At 39.2% G+C, this 24,918-nt stretch overlaps 1 protein-coding gene across 1 annotated transcript in view; it reads left to right on the top strand.

The window, feature by feature from the left end:
• Window positions 1–24,918, top strand: part of LOC123769443 (uncharacterized) — a 91,644-nt gene that overhangs the window by 31,880 nt on the left and 34,846 nt on the right. Inside the window, exon 3 of the mRNA XM_045760546.2 lies at window positions 21,141–21,268. Within this exon, the coding sequence (XP_045616502.2) occupies window positions 21,141–21,268 (128 nt within the window). The remainder of the gene's footprint in view (window positions 1–21,140; window positions 21,269–24,918) is intronic.

Here is a 24,918-nt window from a genome sequence, read left to right as displayed (position 1 = left end):
TACACCATCAGACCTTTCAAAAGAAGTAGATAGTTCGAGATATATATATCTCAAACATCTCTACTTCCCGAAGGCACCAGATGAGTGTGGGGTCAGTCTGCATTTTCCATCAAGCCACTGTCAATGTGAGAGAACTCGTGTCCAGCTTATAAGCCTATACTTGCATAAACCACAAGTGAAGATTAAATAATCTTTGGACAACACCCACCAGTGGGACTCGAACCCAGAAAGCACAACTACCTTCCAGTAGCAGGCATAACTAGTATGCTTTAACCCACTACACCATCAGACCTTTCAAAAGAAGTAGATAGTTCGAGATATATATATCTCAAACATCTCTACTTCCCGAAGGCACCAGATGAGTGTGGGGTCAGTCTGCATTTTCCATCAAGCCACTGTCAATGTGAGAGAACTCGTGTCCAGCTTATAAGCCTATACTTGCATAAACCACAAGTGAAGATTAAATAATCTTTGGACAACACCCACCAGTGGGACTCGAACCCAGAAAGCACAACTACCTTCCAGTAGCAGGCATAACTAGTATGCTTTAACCCACTACACCATCAGACCTTTCAAAAGAAGTAGATAGTTCGAGATATATATATCTCAAACATCTCTACTTCCCGAAGGCACCAGATGAGTGTGGGGTCAGTCTGCATTTTCCATCAAGCCACTGTCAATGTGAGAGAACTCGTGTCCAGCTTATAAGCCTATACTTGCATAAACCACAAGTGAAGATTAAATAATCTTTGGACAACACCCACCAGTGGGACTCGAACCCAGAAAGCACAACTACCTTCCAGTAGCAGGCATAACTAGTATGCTTTAACCCACTACACCATCAGACCTTTCAAAAGAAGTAGATAGTTCGAGATATATATATCTCAAACATCTCTACTTCCCGAAGGCACCAGATGAGTGTGGGGTCAGTCTGCATTTTCCATCAAGCCACTGTCAATGTGAGAGAACTCGTGTCCAGCTTATAAGCCTATACTTGCATAAACCACAAGTGAAGATTAAATAATCTTTGGACAACACCCACCAGTGGGACTCGAACCCAGAAAGCACAACTACCTTCCAGTAGCAGGCATAACTAGTATGCTTTAACCCACTACACCATCAGACCTTTCAAAAGAAGTAGATAGTTCGAGATATATATATCTCAAACATCTCTACTTCCCGAAGGCACCAGATGAGTGTGGGGTCAGTCTGCATTTTCCATCAAGCCACTGTCAATGTGAGATATATATATATATATATATATATATATATATATATATATATATATATATATATATATATATATATATATATATATATATATATATATATATATATATATATATATATATATATATATATTATTTCCTGCCCGAAACGCTTTTAATAGTGGCTTTGGGCATTGTATGTACTAGCTTTATCTATAAATTCATCAATATATGTATCACCCCCTTGTATGTATGTACTTTACCTGAATAAACATTTGAATTTTGAATTTTTTTGAATTTTAGAAATGCTCTACAAATCAAGGGGCCCAGAATGTGGAATGACCTTCCCAACCATGATAAAGACTGTACCTCTCTCAACCAGTTTAAGATAAAAGCGAAGCTATACCTAATAAATTCCCCGTAACCTACCTTACCCTTCTATTGTCAACCAATGTCTGTTTTTTTTTTTAAAGAGCGCTGTTTGTCGACATAATTGTATTTGTGCTGCTTTTTCAGCTATGTTTTCATTTCTTGTTTTCATTCTACTCTTTATGCTCAATTAGTATTAAGCTTGTCATTTAAGTTTTTCATGCCCGAAACGCTTTGCGTAATAGTGGCTTTAGGCATTGTATGTACTAGCTCTACCTATAAGTCAACCAATCTTTGTAAAAATTTCTTGTATGTATGTACCTTACCTAAATAAACATTTATTTATCAAATCAAATGTTTCAAAGATTTAAGTAAGGGTGCCGAGTGCTTTTCAATTCAATTTTATTATTTTTTATTATATATACAAATACAAATATTTATTCAGGTAAAGTACATACATACAAGGTAAGATACAAAGTTGATGGATTTATAGGTAGAGCTAGTACACACAATGCCTAAAGCCACTATTACACAAAGCATTTCGGGCAGGAAAAACACTAAAGACTAAAACTTAATACTAATTGATATTACAGTATAAATTGTGTTGAGAAATAAAAAAGGAGGGGAGCATGGCAGAAAAAATAGCAAATATACAATTTGGTCAACAAACAGCATTGTTTAAAATAGTAGACATGGGTTGACATATAGGGGTAAGGTAGGTTACAGGGAGTTAATTAGGTAGTACTTAGTTTTTATCTTAAACTGGTTGAGAGAGGTACAGTCTTTAACATGATTGGGAAGGTCATTCCACATTCTGGGTCCCTTGATTTGTAAAGCATTTCTAGTTTGACTAGGTCGTACTCTTGTAATATCAAATAGGTATTTGTGTCTAGTGTGGTGCTCTTACGACTTAATCAAACTAGAAATGCTTTACAAATCAAGGGACCCAGAATGTGGAATGACCTTCCCAATCATGTTAAAGACTGTACCTCTCTCAACCAGTTTAAGATAAAAACTAAGTACTACCTAATTAACTCCCTGTAACCTACCTTACCCCTATATGTCAACCCATGTCTGCTATTTTAAACAATGCTGTTTGTCGACCAAATGTATTTTTTTGCTGTTTTTCTGCCATGTTCCCCCCCTTTTTTATTTTTTTATTTTCTCAACGCATTTTATATTTTAATCTCAATTTGTATTAAGTTTTAGTCTTTAGTGTTTTTCCTGCCCGAAACACTTTGCGTAATAGTGGCTTTAGGCATTGTATGTACTAGCTCTATCTATAAATTCATCAATATTTGTATCACACCTTGTAGGTATGTACTTTACCTGAATAAACATTTGAATTTTTGAATTTTGAATATATATGCGCGCGCACACACACGCGCGCGCACACACACACACACACACACACACACACACACACACACACACACACACACACACACACACACACACACACACACACACACACACACATACATTCACACAACCCCGATCCCTACAATCTCAGAGGGGAATGGGGAACCCTCCTCAAACAGTGCAACAGCCACAGGGATTGGGGCACCACCCCCACATTCTACCCAACTGACACCCAACCTGCCCCATTCCCTGTCAACCCCCCACTAAGGACCCACCTAGGGCACCCTCCCCCCACCCCACCCCCCTCCTCCCACTCACCCCTCTCCCCAGGACCTCCCTTCTCCCACATCCCTCAAGCCCTCCCCTCTTCCACATGCCTTCCCGTCTCTCCCACCCCCAAGCCCTCCCTTCTCCCCCGCCCCCCTAAGCCCCCACTCTCCCCCACCCCACCTAAGTCTTCCCCTCTCCCCCACTCCCCTAAACCCTCCTCTCTTCCTCACCCACCTCAGCCCTTCTTTTTCCCCCACGCCCCCCAAGCCCTCCACCCTTTTCTCCCCCCCATCTCCCCTATCCCCCAAAGCCTCTCCTCCCCCCATGCTTCCCCAACCCTCCCTCTCTCACCCCCCCAACCCTCCCCCTCTCACTCTCCCCCCCAACCCTCTCCCTCTCACTCTCCCCCCTACCCTCCCCCTCTTACCCACCCCCCTTACCCTCCCCCTCTCTCCCACCCTCCCAAGCCCTCCCTCCTCCACCAGTCTCCCCGTGCCAGGCCCCCCCCAGCTCCCACTCACCCCAGATCCCAAAGGTCCCCCCCAAAGAAGAAGCAGAAGAGAGTCAGTTTCAGGGTGATGTACTCGAACATAGATGGGATCACAAGCAAGACAAGTGAACTAAGGGAAAGAGCACAGGAAGTTAACCCAGATGTGATCGGACTCACTGAAACAAAACTCTCTGGAATCATAACGAATGTCGTGTTTCCCCAGGAGTACACAGTAAAAAGGAAAGAGAGAGAAGGTAGGGGAGGTGGAGGAGTGGCCCTACTCATGAGAAAGGAATGGAGTTTTAAGGAGATGGCCATCCCGGGCTGTGAGGAGTTCAGAGACTACATAGCAGGCACCATAACAATGGGAGGACCAAGAATAGTAGTAGCAGCAATATACAACCCTCCACCAAATGACAGAAGACCCAGTCAAGAGTATGAAAACAACAATATGGCAGTTAACACTATAATTGAGAGGGCAGCCTCTGCTGCCTGTAGAAATAGATCCCACCTGCTCATCATGGGCGACTTCAATCACGGAAGGATTGACTGGGAGAACAAGGAACCGCATGGAGGTGAGGATACGTGGAGAGCCAAACTATTGGAGGTGGTGACAAGAAACTTTTTAACCCAGCATGTAGGAGAACCCACAGGGATGAGAGGCAATGATGAACCGGTGAGACTCGACCTAGTCTTCACTCTGAACGACTCCGACATAAGAAAAATCGGTTTTGAGGACCCAGTAGAAATGAGCGACCACAGTGTACTGGTGTTTGAGTACTTGATTGAATAAGGGTTATTGAACTCGAGGAGGGATACTGAAACCAAAAGGTTAGTATACCGAAAGGGAAACTATGAGGGGATAAGAAAATTCCTAACAGATATAGCATGGGAAACAGAGCTCAGGGGAAAGACGGCCCAAGATATGATGGATTACATCACACAGAAGTGCAAGAACGCAGCAAACAAGTTTGTCCCAGTCCAAAAGGAAAACAGAGAAATGAAAATGAGAAACCCGTGGTTTAATCAGAGATGTGGGCTAGCTAAGCAGCAAAGTAAAAGGGCATGGAGAAACTATAGGAATAACAGGACACTGGAGAGCAGAGAAAGATACCAGAATGCCAGGAATGAATATGTCAGGATGAGAAGAGAGGCAGAAAGACAATACGAAAATGACATCGCAAGCAAGGCAAAGACTCAGCCTAAATTGTTGCATAGCCACATCAGGAGAAAAACAACAGTAAAGGAACAGGTTATGAAATTAAGGATAGGGGCAGAAGGATTCACTACAAATGACAAGGAAGTGTGTGAGGAATTGAATAAGAAATTCCAGGAGGTCTTCACCTTAGAGCAAGGAGAAATTCCAGAGGTAAGTGTGGGAATAGCTAACCAGGCACCACTGGAAGAGTTTGAGATTACCAGCGGGGAAGTAAGGAAGTGTTTACTAGAGTTGGATGTGACAAAGGCTATAGGCCCTGATGGAATCTCCCCTTGGGTTCTCAAGGAAGGAGCAGGAGAACTGTGCCTACCACTCTCCATAGTGTATAACAAATCACTGGCAACAGGGGAACTGCCAGATATTTGGAAAGCAGCTAACGTAGTCCCGATAAACAAGAAAGGGGATAGACAGGAGGCACTGAACTACAGGCCTGTGTCCCTAACCTGCATACCATGCAAGCTGATGGAGAAGATTGTGCGAAAAAAAACTAGTGGAGCATCTGGAGCGAAGGAACTTTGTAACACAGCATCAACATGGTTTCAGGGATGGCAGGTCCTGCCTCACAGGGTTACTTGAATTCTACGACCAGGCAACAAAAATAAGGCAAGAAAGAGAAGGGTGGGCAGACTACATATTTTTGGACTGTCAGAAAGCCTTTGATACAGTGCCACACAAGAGGCTAGTGTGAAAGTTGGAGACGCAGGCTGGAGTGAAAGGGAAGGTACTCCGGTGGATAGAGGAGTACCTAAGCAACAGGAGACAACGAGTCTGTGTGAGGGGTGAGGTCTCAGATTGGCGAGACGTTACAAGTGGAGTCCCGCAGGGGTCAGTCCTTGGACCTATACTGTTTCTGGTATATGTAAATGATCTCCCAGAGGGTATAGATTCGTTCCTCTCAATGTTTGCCGATGATGCAAAAATTATGAGGAGGATTGAAACAGAGAATGATAGTAGGAGGCTACAAGATGGCCTAGATAGACTGAGTGAATGGTCCAACAAATGGCTGTTGAAGTTCAACCCGAGTAAATGCAAAGTAATGAAACTAGGCAGTGGAAACAGGAGGCCAGACACAGGATACAGAATGGGAGATGAAGTACTTAATGAAACAGACAGAGAGAAAGATCTAGGAGTTATATCACACCAAACCTGTCTCCTGAAGCCCACATAAAGAGAAAAACGTCTGCGGCATATGCGAGGCTTGCTAACATCAGAACGGCGTTCAGGAACCTGTGTAAGGAATCATTCAGAATCTTGTACACAACATATGTAAGACCAATCCTGGAGTATGCGGCCCCAGCATGGAGCCCGTACCTTGTCAAGCGCAAGACGAAGCTGAAAAAAGTCCAAAGGTATGCTACTAGACTAGTCCCAGAACTAAGAGGCATGAGTTATGAGGAAAGGCTGCGGGAAATGCACCTTACGACACTGGAAGACAGAGGAGTAAGGGGGGACATGATCACAACCTACAAAATCCTCAGGGGAATCGGGTAAACAAGGATGAACTATTCAACACTGGAGGGACGCGAACAAGGGGACACAGGTGGAAGCTGAGTACTCAAATGAGCCACAGAGACATTAGAAAGAACTTTTTTCTGATCAGGGAAAGGAAGACACCAAGTCATGGGGGCGTAATTTTATTGACATGATAAATAATTCTGCAGAAGTAAAACAGGCTTTTAAATAGGACTTAACAAATGTATAACATAGCCGTGGCTAACTCAAAGTACACGAAACATCTTAAATTGTACACCCGTAGTAAAAGAACGTAATCTTATAGCCTAGTAACAAACTCTGCAGAAACCTAATGTCCTAAAGTCTATAATTAGCAGTGAGGCGAATGTAACAAATCTAATTCTAAGTATAACAGGACACCAAAGTGAACAACATAACATAAGGGAAACCTTAGCTGGAGAATAATCAGGCGGCAGAAAATACATAGTGACTGGGGAAGCCTGATATGTATTTGGAGAAGAAAATAACCCCAGGCCAGAGGCCGACCGCCAAGGAAGGAATTACCTGACAAGGTAGGGCTTACTAGTAGAATGGCTGTAAAGTCAAAGTAGTAGCTGCGGACAGCGGAACACTTGGGGACGGGCGCTGCACCCCCCCCCCCCCACCCATCCCCAGTGAAACGGGAGGAAAAACGTGAGGAACAACGACTGACGTAGTCAAAACCGTGGAAACTGGTAGCCAGCAGAAAGGGGGAGGAGGGTGGGCGCTTCGTGAATCGTGGACCGGGACGGGAGAGGGAGTGAGAGCGAGACCTGACTTCGCGCGCTTTTTATGCCACCCAGGCTGGCCGCACCGCGCCTTGCGGAACGCGATGCGCAATTGTCTCTTCCTTCCCCATCAGAAACTCCACCGCCTTTCGTCAAAAGGCAGTGGCCATTTCAGTGTCAGAGTAGTTTGTAAATGGAATGCACTAGGAAGTGATGTGGTGGAGGCTGACTCCATACACAGTTTAAAATGTAGATATGATAGAGTCCAGTAGGCTCAGGAATCTGTACACCAGTTGATTGACGGTTGAGAGGCGGGACCAAAGAGCCAGAGCTCAACCCCCGCAAGCACAATTAGGTGAGTACACACACACACACACACACACGAGGAGGGAGCTACGAGGAGAGACTACAGGAATTAAACCTCACTTCGCTGGAAGACAGAAGAGTTAGGGAGGACATGATCACCACATTCAAGATTCTGAAGGGAATTGATAGGGTAGATAAAGACAGTCTATTTAATACAAGGGGAACACGCACAAGGGGACACAGGTGGAAACTGAGTGCCCAAATGAGCCACAGAGATATTAGAAAGAACTTTTTTAGTGTCAGAGTGGTTGACAAATGGAATGCATTAGGAAGTGATGTGGTGGAGGCTGACTCCATACACAGTTTCAAGTGTAGATATGCTAGAGCCCGATAGGCTCAGGAATCTGTACACCTGTTGATTGCCTGTTGAGAGGCGGGACTAAAGAGCCAGAGCTGAACCCCCGCAAACACAACTAAGTGAGTACAACTAGGTGAGTACACACACACGTTATATGACAAAGAGTGCTGGGAAGACGGGACACCACGAGCGTAACTCTCATCCTGTAACTACACTTAGGTAATTACACACACACACACACACCGCAAATAGAGTGGTAGACGGTTGGAACAAGTTAAGTGAGAAGGTGGTGGAGGCCAAGACCGTCAGTAGTTTCAAAGCGTTATATGACAAAGAGTGCTGGGAAGACGGGACACCACGAGCGTAGCTCTCATCCTGTAACTACACTTAGGTAATTACACACACACACACACACACTCAAAGGGAGTACCACCTCTGGCTGGAAGAAGGGGGATCCTTAGCCTCAGAGGAATCCATGCATAACGCATTAGAGGGAATGTTTAGATCTCCTCCAATACAGTTTCTGTGTGCTTTTCTCCTACCACCCCCTTCCTTTTTTTTGTGCTTTATTATGTATTTGATGGTTACAAGATATACATGGGTTGATACAAAAATAATACAAAAAGGGCTTAAAGGTTATGGATCTCTTGAAAAACACGACAATGGGAAACATTGATGAATGTCACAGACCAGGTTCAATCATTGTTGCAAGTCTAACACTTCTTCAAATTCCTGTGAAATTGTACTAGTGCGGAAAGATGCAACAGGCAATCCCCCCTCTGAATCGCAACACTGAGGCGCTGGAACAAGAAACTTTTTGCTCTCTGATCTTTTGTAGTGCTGATCAATTTGTCTCCCCAATTCCTTCAGGAACTTCAATGCACATTTTCCCCACAAACCGAAGGTCTCTGAGTCGATCGAAACAAAGCTGTAGCAGTGTGCCAGACCTCTGTATTTAATAATTTTCTGTGATTTCCTGAAAGAAACAGCACCACCCATTTCACGTGTGCTGTAGTGGAGGTAGGTACTGGCCAGTGTTGCAGCGCAAGTGTAGTCCCACACCACTACTAGTTTACCATTTTTCCAAGGAAACAAGGTGACTCCATCTGGACGCTTCTACGAGTTGTTAGGTCTGAATGAGTGTGGTTCTCTTTGTGCCGGGCAGCGGGCTGTGGCGAGGCTCCTCTTGATGAAGTCGTTGACTTCTTCACGTCTTGCAATCATTCCCTGTAATTTACGACATACCAGACCATGACGACCATATTGGTCTGCCATCGCAGTAATTTAAACACTTTAAAATTAAATGGCAAGTTTTTCCCTGAGTGCTCTGTGTTCCCTTCTCTGAGGCTGTGGGTCCCTATAATTGCACCAGTAATGGTACCCCCCTATATATATATATATATATATATATATATATATATATATATATATATATATATATATATATATATATATATATATATATATATATATATATATATATATATATATGTATGTTGTACCTAGTAGCCAGAACGCACTTCTCAGCCTACTATGCAAGGCCCAATTTGCCTAATAAGCCAAGTTTTCCTGAATTAATATATTTTCTCAAATATTTTTCTTATGAAATGATAAAGCTACCCATTTCATTATGTATGAGGTCAATATTTTTTTACTGGAGTTAAAATTAACGTAGATATATGACCGAACCTAACCAACCCTACCTAACCTAACCTAACCTATCATTATAGGTTAGGTTAGGTTACGTAGCCGAAAAAGTTAGGTTAGGTTTGGTTAGGTAGGTTAGGTAGTCGAAAATCAATTAATTCATGAAAACTCGGCTTATTAGGCAAATCGGGGCTTGCATAGTAGGCTGAGAAGTGCGTTCTGGCTACTAGGTACGACATATATATATATATACTGTATATATATATATTATTATATATATATATATATATACTGTGTGTATATATATATATATACTGTATATATATTATATTATATTATATATATATATATATATATATATATATATATATATATATATATATATATATATATATATATATATATATATATATATATATATATATATGACATTGTCAGACCACAGAGGAAAATTTAAACAGGAATTTCCTTAAGTACTTTCGTATATTAATACATCTTCAGAAGGAGTGATTTTACAGGTCGAGTACTGGACATAAATAGGCAGGAGAGAATGGTGGAGTGAGGTGAGGTACAATACGTGGACACTGCAGAGGGCCTATTGGCCCATCCGATGCAGCAACCACACACAGGCCCACACATGGATAATCATAGCATAAAATAACATAAAGTAACTTGGTATTTGTTTCTTGTAATCATTTATTGGAATTAATTAATAGTATAATTGTTTATATAAGCATCTACCTCAGTATCATAGTAAAATCTTCCACATTAATATACTCTCACCCTGTTTATTTTTACACTTAGATTTATATTAGAGTAAATTTCAAGATTTAATTAGATTTACATGTCATCTTTTTTGTTGTTTTTCTCTCGGAATTATCTATTTGAGCTCACTTTGTTTTCTTAGGTTCATACCAATTATAGGATTTTAATTAACCATTACTAAGCTAATTATCTTCAAGATCATTTTACTTTATGATTATTATTTTTCCTATTATTTTTTTTATTTTACATTTATATTGTCAGTCTCTACTGATTTTTTTGTTTTTTATTTTATGTAACTTCTGTGTCCTTCCTGTTTATCTATTGGATCTTTATTTTACTTCTAAATTGTTACTATTTTATTGTATTTGCTTTTATTCTTGTGTTTTGCTTTATCGTGTATCTTGTATCGTGATCCCTCTGCATCTCTATGCACACTGATATTGATCCTGATCAAAATCTTCTGTCTCATATCTATACCAACCAGCACATTGATCATCATTATTGCAAGTATTTCACAGCACTCCAGGCTAAAGACAAACTCCAAAATAGCACCTGTTTATCAGTTTACAACCAAAATGTTAGATAACTTGGTAAACATTTTGACGATTTAAATGCATTACTCACAGCACTAGGTACTAACTTATTGTTCATTATTTTAACAGAAACTTGGCTAAATAAAGACTATACCCAACTCTACAACTTAGCTGGTTATAAAGCCACTCATAACTGTAGGCCTAATAAAAAAGGTGGTGGCACAGCTATATATTACCGTGATACATTTATCTGCAACAGTATTATTAGTGACAGAGATGACTTCTGTGAATATACTTTTGCTCAGTTTACAATTAAATCCCTTAAATCCTCTTTGACTATTGGAGCCATCTATAGATTTCCCAATACTAACATAGCTTCTTCTCAGACAACCTAAGGAATCTTATTATAAACAACAATCTCAACAAAAACCACATCATTCTGGGAGGAGACTTTAATATTGACCTGAGTCAACAAAATTGCTCTCAAGTTGACTATTTCCTTAACAGCATGAACTCCTGTATGCTAATCCCCACAATCACCAAACCTACCCGAGTCACTCAAACATCAGCCACTACCTTGGACCACATATGGACAAACATAACAGCTCCCCTTGTATCTGGTATAATCTATGACAGAACAACTGACCACTATCCTACCTTTCTCATAGCGAACATGGACATAACACCACCAAAAAGCAAGAAACTTTCATTTAGGCTACACAGTGAATCAGCTTTAGGCAATCTTACAAATGCACTTCACAATATTAACTGGGATTCTGAATTCAAAAATACCCAGGATATAAATTCATTAGCTAACCTCTTCCTCTCCAAAACTCTAAGCCTCTACAACCTTCATTGTCCCCTTCTTGCCAAGCAAGTAACTGACAAAAGATTAAACAATCCATGGCTCACAAGTGGCATTCTCAACTCAATCAACAAGAAACATGAATATGAAAAGAAACTTAGGATTGGCCTAGTTTCAAAGGAAGTAGCTAAAAGGTACTCATCAATGCTTACCAGTATCATAAGAAAGGCAAAACTTGCATATTATGTGAATAGATTCAATGAAGCAAAAGGCAACATGAAAAGCACTCGGAAAACAATCTCTAGTATCCTAGGAACTAAACAACACTCACATAACCAAATAAAACTCTACAAGGATGGGGATATACCGTCAACTGACTTAGAAATGGCAAATGAATTTAATAGTTTCTTTTCATCGGTTGGTGCTAATCTTGCCAGTAAAATCCCACAGACTCAGACACATATTAACACATATCTCTCAGGCAGCTATCCAAATTATCTTCTCCTTTCACCAATCAGCCCGGCAGATGTTGTGTCCATCATACACTCTCTAAAAACCAAGGCAGGGAACACCAGTGAAATTCCATCCATTGTATACAAGAGAGCCTCCCATGCCCTTGCCCCACCCATAGCCCTACTGTTCAACAAATCTATGGAGTGTCACACCTTCCCTGATATCCTCAAAAAAGCAACAGTAACGCCAGTCCATAAAGGAGGCAATCCGGCGGACATAAACAATTATAGACCAATATCAAATCTACCCATTCTATCAAAAATATTTGAAAAAATGATTTACAAACAGCTCTATTCATACCTCGTAAAATTCGACATACTCAGCCCCTGCCAGTTTGGCTTCCGGTCCCAAAAGAGCACCAATGATGCAATCATTAGTCTCCTTGATGTAATCTACTCAGCCCTTGACAAAAATGAGTTTCCGATTGGACTCTTCATTGACCTAAGAAAAGCCTTTGATACTGTCAATCACAACTACCTCTTACTTAAACTCCAGCATTATGGAATCCGAGGCCTTGCCCTTGACTACATTCGATCCTATCTTAGTGACAGACACCAATATGTAACCATCAATGATACAACTTCTTCCACTCTACCAATTACCGTTGGAGTGCCACAGGGCAGTATCTTAGGACCTCTTCTATTTCTTATATATATCAATAATCTGCCTAATGTCTCTAATATTCTTAAACCTATATTGTTTGCTGATGATACTACCCTTATCTATTCAGATCCCAACCCACATAGACTAAATAATGTTGTGAGTAATGAATTAAAAAAAGTCCACTTATGGATGTCAACTAACAAACTAACATTAAACATAGAAAAGACCTACTACATCTTATTTGGAAGCAAATCATTGAATGCAATTCAGCTACAGATAGACAACATTAACATCAGTAATAAAAATGATGGCAAGTTTCTTGGCCTATTCCTAGACAAGAGACTCAACTTCAGCACCCACATTCAACACATAACCAAGAAAGTCTCTAAGACAGTTGGTATACTCTCCAAAATCAGATATTATGCTCCTAACTCTGCTCTCCTCTCACTATATTATGCACTAATCTACCCCTATCTTAATTATGGTATCTGTGCATGGGGGGTCTACCACTACAAACCACCTTAAGCCCATCATCACGCAGCAAAAATCTGCTATCAGAATAATAACTAACTCTGCTTTCAGACAACACTCAGCTTCCTTGTTTAAATCCCTAAACTTGCTAAATATTAACTCCCTCCACACATTCTCCTGTGTCAACTACATTTACAAAACCCTGTTCTTAAATGCAAATCCTGCTCTGAAACTCTCCCTGGACAGGTGTAATAGGACCCATTATCACCACACCAGAAATATCTCTTTGATATCCCCAGGGTCAAACTTAATCTGTGTAAACACTCTATGCAAATTAAGGGACCTAGTCTATGGAACTCACTCCCTAGTGAATTGAAAAACTGTAAAACTTTTGCCTTATTTAAAAGCAAAACCAAAAAGTACCTAATTTCATCTACTTAGTTTCCTACACTGAGCTTTAAATTTGCTCTGTACCTAGTGTTACCCAATCTCCTAATTTTTATGTATTTAACCCAAACAACCTTATCATTGTGTTCATTGCTGTCTTCTTTTATGTGCTAGCCATATGCTGTATTGTGCCTACCAATTTTTGTCAACTACCATTAAAGCTGTCATTGCAATCAATCTTAGCTACCTATGTGCTTTAATATACTGTACCTACAATTTTCTCTCATCTTTTTTTTTTTTTCTTGCCATGTAACTGTTATCATTTTTTTTTATAAATTTTGCAAGTATTTACCCACTTAAAATTTTCTTAGATTAAGGACCTGCCCGAAACGCTGGGCGTACTAGTGGCTTTACAAGACTGTAATTACCATTTTATGTATCATCACATTCCCAATGTTCCTTCTTGTATATGCATAAATGAATAAATAAATAAATAAAATAAATAAATAGTAAATATTTACAATGAATTAGTGAGACAAATGTGTTCGAATGATTCTACTTAAATTGCCCTTTAATTGACCTATTAAAAATGGATCTAAGTTATATAAACCACTGCTAATGTTCAAATTACTTTCTTTTGTGATCTGTATCAAAGCAGATTCAATTATGTTTCTGTTATAGGTGCTTTTACAATTCGTTATTGAAGACGCCATCTCCCAATCAATTTGGTGAGCATCTTCTGACAGATGAACAAACAAAGCATTAGACAATTGGCCATGTCTTACAGAGTATTTATGTTGCGAAATTCTACATTTCAAATCTTTAGAAGTTTGCCCAACATAGAACTTATTACAGTCTTTACAAGGTATTTTATAAATGACACAACTATCACTACGAGGGCTGTTCCTAACTAATAGCTTACCAACAGTATTTTCGTAGCTAAACAATACATGTATATTAAAAAGTTTCAAGGCCTTGACAATATTCTCAAACCCAGAGAAATATGGTAAACATAACACATTCTTTGGGTGAATTCTTTCACGGCATATATTATTATCATATGTATGACGTGCTTTGCTACTGTTGGTAAGCTATTGCTACTAAAATACTGTTGGTAAGCTATTAGTTAGGAACAGCCCTCGTAGTGATAGTTGTGTCATTTATAAAATACCTTGTAAAGACTGTAATAAGTTCTATGTTGGGCAAACTTCTAAAGATTTGAAATGTAGAATTTCGCAACATAAATACTCTGTAAGACATGGCCAATTGTCTAATGCTTTGTTTGTTCATCTGTCAGAAGATGCTCACCAAATTGATTGGGAGATGGCGTCTTCAATAACGAATTGTAAAAGCACCTATAACAGAAACATAATTGAATCTACTTTGATACAGATCACAAAAGAAAGTAATTTGAACATTAGCAGTGGTTTATATAACTTAGATCCATTTTTAATAGGTCAATTAAAGGGTAATTTAAGCAGGATCATTGGAACACATTTGTCTCACTAATTCATTGTAAATATTTACTATTTTATGCTATTATTATCCATGTGTGGGCCTGTGTGTGGTTGCTGCATCGGATGGGCCAATAGGCCCTCTGCAGTGTCCACGTATTGTACCTCACCTCACGCCACCATTCTCTCCTGCCTATTTATGTCCAGTACTCGACCTGTAAAATCACTCCTTCTGAAGATGTATTAATATACGAAAGTACTTAAGGAAATTCCTGTTTCAATTTTCCTCCGTGGTCTGACAATGTCACATTTTTAATCACGTGTTTATTTTCGTGATATGCACACACATATGTGTATGTGTATGTGTATATATATATATATGTCGTACCTAGTAGCCAGAACGCACTTCTCAGCCTACTATGCAAGGCCCGATTTGCCTAATAAGCAAAGTTTTCATGAAATACAATTTACAACAATTTTATTTAGGTAAGGTACATACATACAATAAATTTTTACAAGGATTGGTTGAATTATAGGTAGAGCTAGTACATACAATGCCTAAAGCCACTATTACGCAAAGCGTTTCGGGCATAAATCTTCAGAAGGAATCTTCCTTCTGAAGATGTATTTAATATACGAAAGTACTTAAGGAAATTCCTGTTTCATTTTCCTCCGTGGTCTGACATTGTCATATATATATATATATATATATATATATATATATATATATATATATATATATATATATATATATATATATATATATATATGTCGTACCTAGTAGCCAGAACGCACTTCTCAGCCTACTATAGAAGGCCCAATTTGCCTAATAAGCCAAGTTTTCATGAATTATTTGTTTTTCGGCTACCTAACCTGACCTAACCTAACCTTTTTCGGCTACCTAACCTAACCTAACCTATAAAGATAGGTTAGGTTAGGTTAGGTAGGGTTGGTTAGGTTCGGTCATATATCTACGTTAATTTTTACTCCAATAAAAAAATTGACCTCATACATAATGAAATGGGTAGCTTTATCATTTCATGAGAAAAAAATTAGAGAAAATATATTATTTCAGGAAAACTTGGCTTATTAGGCAAATCAGGCCTTGAATAGTAGGCCGAGAAGTGCGTTCTGGCTACTAGGTACGACATATATATATATATATATATATATATATATATATATATATATATATATATATATATATATATATATATATATATATATATATATATATATATAACTGAAAACTCACACCCCAGAAGTGACTCGAACCCATACTCCCAGGAGCAACGCAACTGGTATGTAGTTTTCAGTTGCATATTGTCCTGGGGACCATTCAGGCTTGTTCGCATTTGTGTTCCTCACGTGTGCCCCAAAGAATGAGGTGATTTGGTAAAATGCTATGCCCAAGATTACTATCCGAGTGCCGGCGGTGGGGTGGTTCAAATAGCTTAGGCTATCACCTCATTATGTCCGGTCGTGATGGTCAAGTGGATTAAGGCGTCCTGTACATACCAGTTGCATTGCTCCTGGGAGTATGGGTTCGAGTCACTTCTGGGGTGTGAGTTTTCAGTTGCATATTGTCCTGGGGACCATTCAGGCTTGTTCGCATATATATATATATATATATATATATATATATATATATATATATATATATATATATATATATATATATATATATATATATATATATACACAGTGGTACCTCGCATAACAAATTTAATCCGTTCCATGTTTGTCATGTGAAACGGACGTCATACAAAACGAGTGACCCCCCATGTAACCAGTGTGATGCATTGTGTTTATTGTGAAATTCCCCCAGAGTGCATGACATCAAATGTTCCCCAAAATATCATTTTTCTTTGCAAAATGATAAATTACCGTCCCTGAACATGTCTGTAAAAATAATTACCAAATTCCACTTACTTTGGCTGTGAGGGCGTGGACAAGGTGCACTGTGACGTCATCAGGGCCTGGTCGCCCGTGTGTGAAGCTCCCAGACATGGTCGCGCAGGCCATTCAAGCACCGCGTGTTGCCACAAATATATTTTCAAATATTTTTTCTATGCATTTCCAATGCGGTTTTATTTGTTTCTTTTATCGTATATGATGCATATTTGTGACCTTTACAATATGTATACAGTAGAATGTTCATAATTTTCCATGGAACTGTAATACATGTGTCAGTAATGTGTCCACAATAAATGTTTATTGTCACAATATTACATGGTAAAAATTCACTAAAATTACAATATGTACAGTTTCACATACTATTTACACAGTAACACACTGTATTACACACTCAGTACTTTGGAGGTGCGTAATAGTCAACGAAGTAGTCCATGGTACACAGTGCGACTTTGCTCTCCTTGCACCAGCTACAGATAGATTTTCGTTTCCTGTTTCATCGTTCTGTGAGCTTGCAAATAACGCACTCATGTGCACCCTTGGCTTTAGTACTTGTAGGTGGTATGTAGCCAAGCTTGTAAAGCATAAGGTAGTATTGAAATGATTATAGGAAAAGCTCAATTTGTAAGGTAGTCTTGAAAAGATAGCTTTGTAAGGTCCCACACAGGAAGAGATTCAGCTATCCTCTAAGAGTGTCCATCAGTCAGGAAGAGATTCAGGTATTCTTGAAAATATCAATGAACACCACCACCATGGAAGCCGCTAACACTTCATCTATGCTACTTGTATCAGATGCATCATCACTGAACGCAGAAAACGATTCATCTATGTATCATCTATATAAATTTGAGATGGCAAGGGTGGGGCTCAGAGCTACACCTGGATACGCTCTCTGTATCATCCTCATAGGTGCTGTATCACTGGCATCCGACCGTTGTGTTAAGCCCTTATTGCGCCTAGCTTCACCAATGTTATGACCCTTATGTTCTTCAAACAATAGAGTCTGAATTGCACTGACAGCGCAGTATTTCAACACCGTGTCGGACAGGTGTTTGAGAGCCAGAGGCACGTGTGCCACAAATGGTTGCTCACGTAGTACCTTTAAAGAACACAATAAAGTAGCCGTCACAACTGGAAGAAAAATGACAGGTTGGATAACAAGAACTTTTTACACTAGAGATGCTATACCGATGATGATACTTTTCAAAACGCTTGTGCTCTCTAGAGTGGAGTACTGCTGCACAATGACAGCACCTTTCAAAGCTGGAGAAATTGCTGACCTGGAGAGTGTGCAGAGATCCTTTACTGCTAGAATCCACTCAGTAAAACATCTAATCTATTGGGACCGACTAAAGAGCCTAAAACTGCACTCCCTTGAGCGCAGGCGGGAGAGGTACATAATAATTTACACGTGGAAAATAATAGAGGGGCTGGTCCCAAACCTACACACAGAAATAACATCACATGAGACCAGAAGACATGGCAGGATGTGCATAATACCCCCGTTGAAAAACAGAGGTGCAACAGGTACTCTGAGAGAGAACTCTATCAACATCAGAGGTCCGAGATTGTTCAACACGCTTCCACTACACATAAGGGGCATAACTGGCCGACCCCTCACAGTGTTCAAGAGAGAACTGGATAAGCACCTCCAAAGGATACCTGATCAACCAGGCTGTGACTCATACGTCAGGCTGCGAGCAGTCGCATTCAACAGCCTGGTTGATCAGTCCGGCAACCAGGAGGCCTGGTCGACGGCGGGGACGCTAGGCCCCGGAAGCACCTCAAGGGAACCTCAAGGTAGGCTGCTCCATTATGACAATCTTTCTTTGTTTCAAATGTGTTGCATTTGTTTTGTATTTGTCACTTACGTCTCAATAATGGAGCAGCCTACCCGACAAACACTGAACGAACCTTTATGGCATTTGTCCATTTTTCAAATTGTTTCAACATTTCTTTTATTTTTCGTTTTTTTTTTATTTAACAAACATGGAGCAGCCGACCTGTAGACCACCGAACGAACCTTTTTGACATTTGTACTGGTTTTCAAAATTCCTCATTTTTTTTTTATTATTTACGTTTTTTGTATGTAAGAAACATGGAGCAGCCTACCTGCCAACCACCGAACGAACCTTTTGCTATAAGACAAATGAAAAATAAATATTGAACACATTTGAAGAAAGGAAAATGTCATAATGGTTTATTCAGTGTATGTAAGGTAGGCTTCTCCATTATTGAGACGTAAATGACAAATACAAAACAAATGGAACACATTTGAAACAAAGAAAGATTGTTATAATGGAGCAGCCTACCTGCCGAACACCGAACAAACCTTTTTGACATTTGTTGTATATCAGACATTTCATTTCTTTTTTCCTACAAAAACATCAATGCTTTGCAACATCTCAGCAGTCACCCTTTTATATCCCAACATCATTAGCATCTTTAAACAAGAACAACATAATTTATGTGCATCGTCGGAGGCGTCTAAGAATGTGCAAGAAGCAGCACGACCCCACCGTGTGGTGTTGACGTTACTCAAACCAGCGTTCGTCACACGGGACAATTTGACGCCGATCGGGCCGTTCGTTACCCAAAATGTTCGTCTTTTGGGGCGATCGTTATGTGAGGTACCACTGTGTATATATATATAAATAAATATAAATAAATATATATATATATATATATATATATATATATATATATATATATATATATATATATATATATATATATATATATATATATATATATATATAATATTAGTTATTTTACTAGTAATATTTTGAAGAATAAATGTATATCTGCTTACATATCTATGTTTATAGGTAACTCATGATGTTTATAACTTTTAACTTGTATACTCTAATAATTATATTCTTACACTTATAATCTAAGAATTAACAAATTGGTAACAAAGAAGTTGGTAAATTCCCCGATGTTCTCATTGATAACAAGCCACATTCAAAATATAGCTAAAAAAGTTTCTAAAACAGTTTGCATTTTTTCTAAAATCAGATATTATGTTCCTCGCCCTGCCCTGGTAATGTTCTATTGCTCTCTCATCTATCCTTATCTCAATTATGGTATATGTGGCTGGGGTTCTACTTCCCAAAATCATCTACGTCCTCTAATTACTCAACATAAATCTGCTATTAGAACAGTAACAAACTTTGGCCTCAGACAGCACTTGGTCCCCTTAAATCTTTGAATATGTTAGATATTAAGTCACTGCACATCCTCTCAAGTGTACTCTATATATACTGTATAAAACTCTGAACTGTAATACCAATCCTGACCTTAAATGCTTCCTAGAAGGTTGTAACAGAACTCATGGGCACCACATTAGAAACATATATCTATTTGATATTCCAAGAGTGTGACTTAACCAAACTAGATGTTAAACCAAACTCACCAAAACTTAACCATTCCAAAATGTGGAATGACCTTCCCAATCATGTCAAAGACTACCCCTCTCTCAACCAGTTTAAGAGAAAAACTAAGTACTACCTAATCAACTCCATGTAACCTACTTTACTTCCTAAATGTCAACCTATGTCTTGCTATTTTCAAACAATATTGATTAATGACCAACTTGTATAACTGCTGATATCTGCCATGTATGAACTTAAAGAAAATTGTATTGTAATCTGTCTGTATGATTTGTTAAAATTACTTCTGCTGTTCTGTTGCAATTTCTGCTGTTCCATCCAGCATATAATTATTTTTCCCCCTATTTCAGTTCAATTAATGCATTTGATCTCAATTAGTTTTAAGTCTTAGTTTTTAAGTGTGTTTCACACAACATGCCCAAAACTGTGTGTATTAGTGACTTTAGGCATAGTACAGTATATACTAGCACTATCTAGAAATCCAACATTCTGTTTGTAACTCATTTTGTATGCACTGTACTAGTATGTACTTTTACCATCATGTATTTATGTCTGTAGGTTAAATTAGCATTTTAAAAGCACTACAATCACCTTCTGTGGTTGATTGGTCAATAAATCCCAGACCTATATGTTCAACAGATCTCTCACCCCTGTCCATGCAGGACAGAAGAAAATGTATACATGCTGATTAGCATTGTAAATGTGTGGCCACATCTGTGGTAGAAAATTATAATAATAAAAAAAGTACTTCTTCGTGAATAAACATTATTATTATTATTATTATTATTATTATTATTATTATTATTATTATTATTATTATTATTATTACTGTACTGTATATATTTATATCTGCAGGTGACAGGTTTAGTCGAAGTCCAAATCTCCAGGTGGCTGCCCCACCAGATGTAGTGCAGGTTGCTGACATTGGACATGTTAACCTCCATCCACATGCCCTGCCACACCCCTTGGAGGAGCCCTTTCAGGCAAGTCTTGCTAAATTGAGTGATGCCGGTACTGCATAATTTTATAATTATTTGTGATAAGGGAAAAGTAGTCCTGCCCAACAGGAGGTTTTGAAAGAAAAAACTTCTCCAATGGACATGTTTCTGTCATCCTGCTGCTGTGTTTAAAGCTATATTGACTGATAATACTATATATTCTACAGTTTTAAGTGTATGTTCCTGTACAGTACTTATGTGCACAACAGTTTATTACCTAGTTCAGTGGCTCCCAACTCTCTTACTTATCATAGTAACTAATTTTGAAAATGTGTTTGGAGTTAGTCTGAGTTCTCTCACACAGAGGTGTCTTCCTACATGCATAAGGCTCTATAAATTCTAGTTTCCACCAATGTCTTTTTGTCTTATTGCTGTTCCTACTAAACATTTCATCTGTCTATTTGCCATTGCCTCTAAGAATTCTATATTATAAGAGTGTTGCCCTTATCACACTTCCTTTCACATAGTTCAGTCTAATGAGTGCACCTGGGAGTGTCCAGGTACAGCCCATTCTCCTGTTTAGTTAGTGTTTATAGTAACAATGACGATCATCATGCATATTTGATATAATGGACAATTAGAAAGTAGAAATCGTTACTAGAATTTAGACAAACCGGAAAAAGGTTTTATATTTATATTGCAAAGACAATCTGAACTAACCTAACCTAACCTTCCTAATCCTAATACATGCTATATCTAAGGCCTAATATATTACATGTTTACTGTACTAGCCTAAGAATAATTTTTTTAGCTTCATTTTTTGGATTCTATACAGTGAATACAGTAGTACCTCGGTTTAAGAGTTTAATCCGTTCCTGGAGACAACTCGTAACCCGAAAATTTGTAACCCGAAGCTAATTTCCCTATAAGAAATAATGGGAAATGATTCAATCCGTTCCAGACTACCCAAAAACCTCACTTCAAACTAAATTTTATACATAATTCATCTAAATCTACACTACAAAACTATGTTCAAGTTATTACTTACCATTGGTGATGAATGCTCTAGGCATATGGACGATGGTGAGGAGGGGAGAGGAGGAGAGGAGTTACTGTTTGGAAGGGGAGTCCCCTTCCAATTTAACATCAGGCAGTGAGGACCTCTCAGGGGTGCATTCTCTGGCACGTTTTGCCTGCATACCACTAGGTCCTGGTTGTGGCTCACTGCTCGATGTTCTCACAACATATCTGTCCATTGAAGCTTGTTTTTCCCCTTCTGCGCAAGATGTCTCTGCAGTGAGGCATCACATTGTCATTGAAAAGATTAAGGCAACGACCTACTACAGCTTTCTCTGGGTGAGTCTTTTCAATAAAAGTTTGAATCTCTTCCCACATCTGACACACCTTCTTAATTTCTGCAGAAGGGACATTTGCTACTGCCTCATCCTCCTCCACTGGAGAATCATCAGCTCGGTCGTCTTGCTGTTCCTTTTGAAGGGCTTGGAGTTCTTCGGTGGTCAGTTCTTCGTTGTGTTCTTCCACCAACTTCTCCACATCATCACCATCCAATTCCAACCCCTTTTGCCGGTCCAGATTAACAATTTCCTCAATAATAGGTGCATCATTTACAGGCTCAATCCCCTCAAAGTCTAGTAATGTCACACATTCAGGCCACAATTTTCTCCAGCCAGAGATCAGGGTTCTTTGAGTCACTTCTTGCAAGGCTTTGTCAACGAGTTTTAAAGCACTACAAATGTTAAAATGGTGTTTCCAGAACTCTTTGAGGGTGAGGTTTGTGACTTCAGTCACTTCAAAACATTTCCGGAAAAGTGCCCTTTCATAAAGTTTCTTAAAATTTGCTATGATTATCTGGTCCATAGGCTGAATTAGAGGAGTGATGTTAGGAGGAAGGAACTTTACTGTGATAAATTTATTGTATCTGGGCAACAAATCATCTTCCAAGCCTGGAGGATGAGCAGGCGCATTGTTGAGGAGAAGCAGGGCCGCAGGGCCTTGAGTGGCAAATGTTTCTCCTGCTGATATTTTTCTATGACAGAGCACACCACTTCATTCACCCACTCCGTAAAAAAAATCCTAGTCACCCATGCCTTATTATTAGCCTTCCACATCACACACATTTGGGTTTTGTGCACTTTATACTGTTTGAAAACCCTTGGATTTTCAAAATGATACACTAGCAAGGGTTCGATTTTCAAATCACCACTCGTATTTAAACACAGCACAAGCGTAAACCTATCTTTCATAGGCTTGTGTCCGGGCAATGCTTTTTCCTCCTTGGTAATGTATGTCCTCTAAGGCAATCTTTTCCAGAACAGTCCTGTTTCATCACAATTAAACACTTGTTGCGGTAGGTAACCCTCAGCCTTTGCAAACTCCTTAAATTCTTCAATAAATTTCTCAGCGGCTGGTTTGTCTGAGCTGGCAGCCTCCCCATGGCTCACAACACTATGAATACCACTTCTTTTTCTAAATTTCTCAAACCATCCCCTGCTTGCCTTAAAGTCTCTTTCTGCACTCGTTCCACGGGTTTTCTTTATAAGGTCTTCGTGCAATACCCTGGCTTTCTCACAATTGATGGCCTCCGAAACACTATCACCCGCTAACTCCTTGTTGTGTATCCAAATTAATAACAACTTTTCCACTTCCTTAAGTATTTGTGGTCTTTGTTTCGTGATTGTTGATACTCTTTTTGCCACTTTGGCATGCATAATGTCCTTTTTCTTGGAAAGTATAGTGCATATCGTTGACGTGGATTTGTTGTACTACCTACAAAGTTCAACAACACATGCACCATTTTCATGCTTCTGAATAATCTCTTGCTTTTCCTCTATTGTCATCCTCACATGCGATTTCTTGCCTTGAACCTTACCATTGGCTTTCTTGGGACCCATTGCGATGTATATTATAACAAATTTTATGTTCAAATAACAAAAACTTCGAAAATAAATGGTAAATCCTTGTGAAGAATTCAGGCGGGATAGTCACTGGGTGCGAGGCACTGGCAAACTGAGCAGCGATCGCCGAGCCACCACGAGCTAGGTCGGCCCGTACGCGTATCAACAAACTCGTAACCCGATGCAAATTTTCCGAGCAAATCCTGCTCGTAACCCGAAAAACTCGTAACCAGGGACACTCGTAAGTCGAGGTACCACTGTAGTACCAAATTTTACAATCTAATTGCCTTTTATGTCAATGTATGTACTATGGTACACATAGTTACAAAAATTATTATCTAAACAGAAGGATGAGCTGCCAGGGATATATTCACTTAGTTGTCCTTGCGAGAATTGACCTTCGGCTCCTTGGTCCTGCCTGGTGTACAGGTTCCTGAGGCTATTGGGCTCTATAATATCTACAGTGAAACAGTGTATGGAATCTACCTCTATCACATCACTTACTAGTGCTACTTCTAATTACAATTGTTAACTTCTCTGACATTGAAAAAATTATTTCTAATGTCTCTTGTTTCCTTCTTTACCCTGTCATTTTCTGAGAATTTTGGAGGTGGTAATAATGTCTCCATTAATTCTTGTCTTCCAATGATGTGAGAGTTAATTCCAGTAGCCTTTCCTTGTATGCATACCTTTAGACTTTCTTTAACTTCATCTTGTGTTTGATTAGATATGGGCTTTATGCTTCATGCAATATACAAGGTTGAGATTTACATTACCCTT

The sequence above is a fragment of the Procambarus clarkii genome, chromosome 63, assembly GCF_040958095.1.
Source record: "Procambarus clarkii isolate CNS0578487 chromosome 63, FALCON_Pclarkii_2.0, whole genome shotgun sequence".
Lineage (NCBI taxonomy): Eukaryota > Metazoa > Arthropoda > Malacostraca > Decapoda > Cambaridae > Procambarus > Procambarus clarkii.
This window is presented reverse-complemented; position numbering and strand designations above follow the sequence as displayed.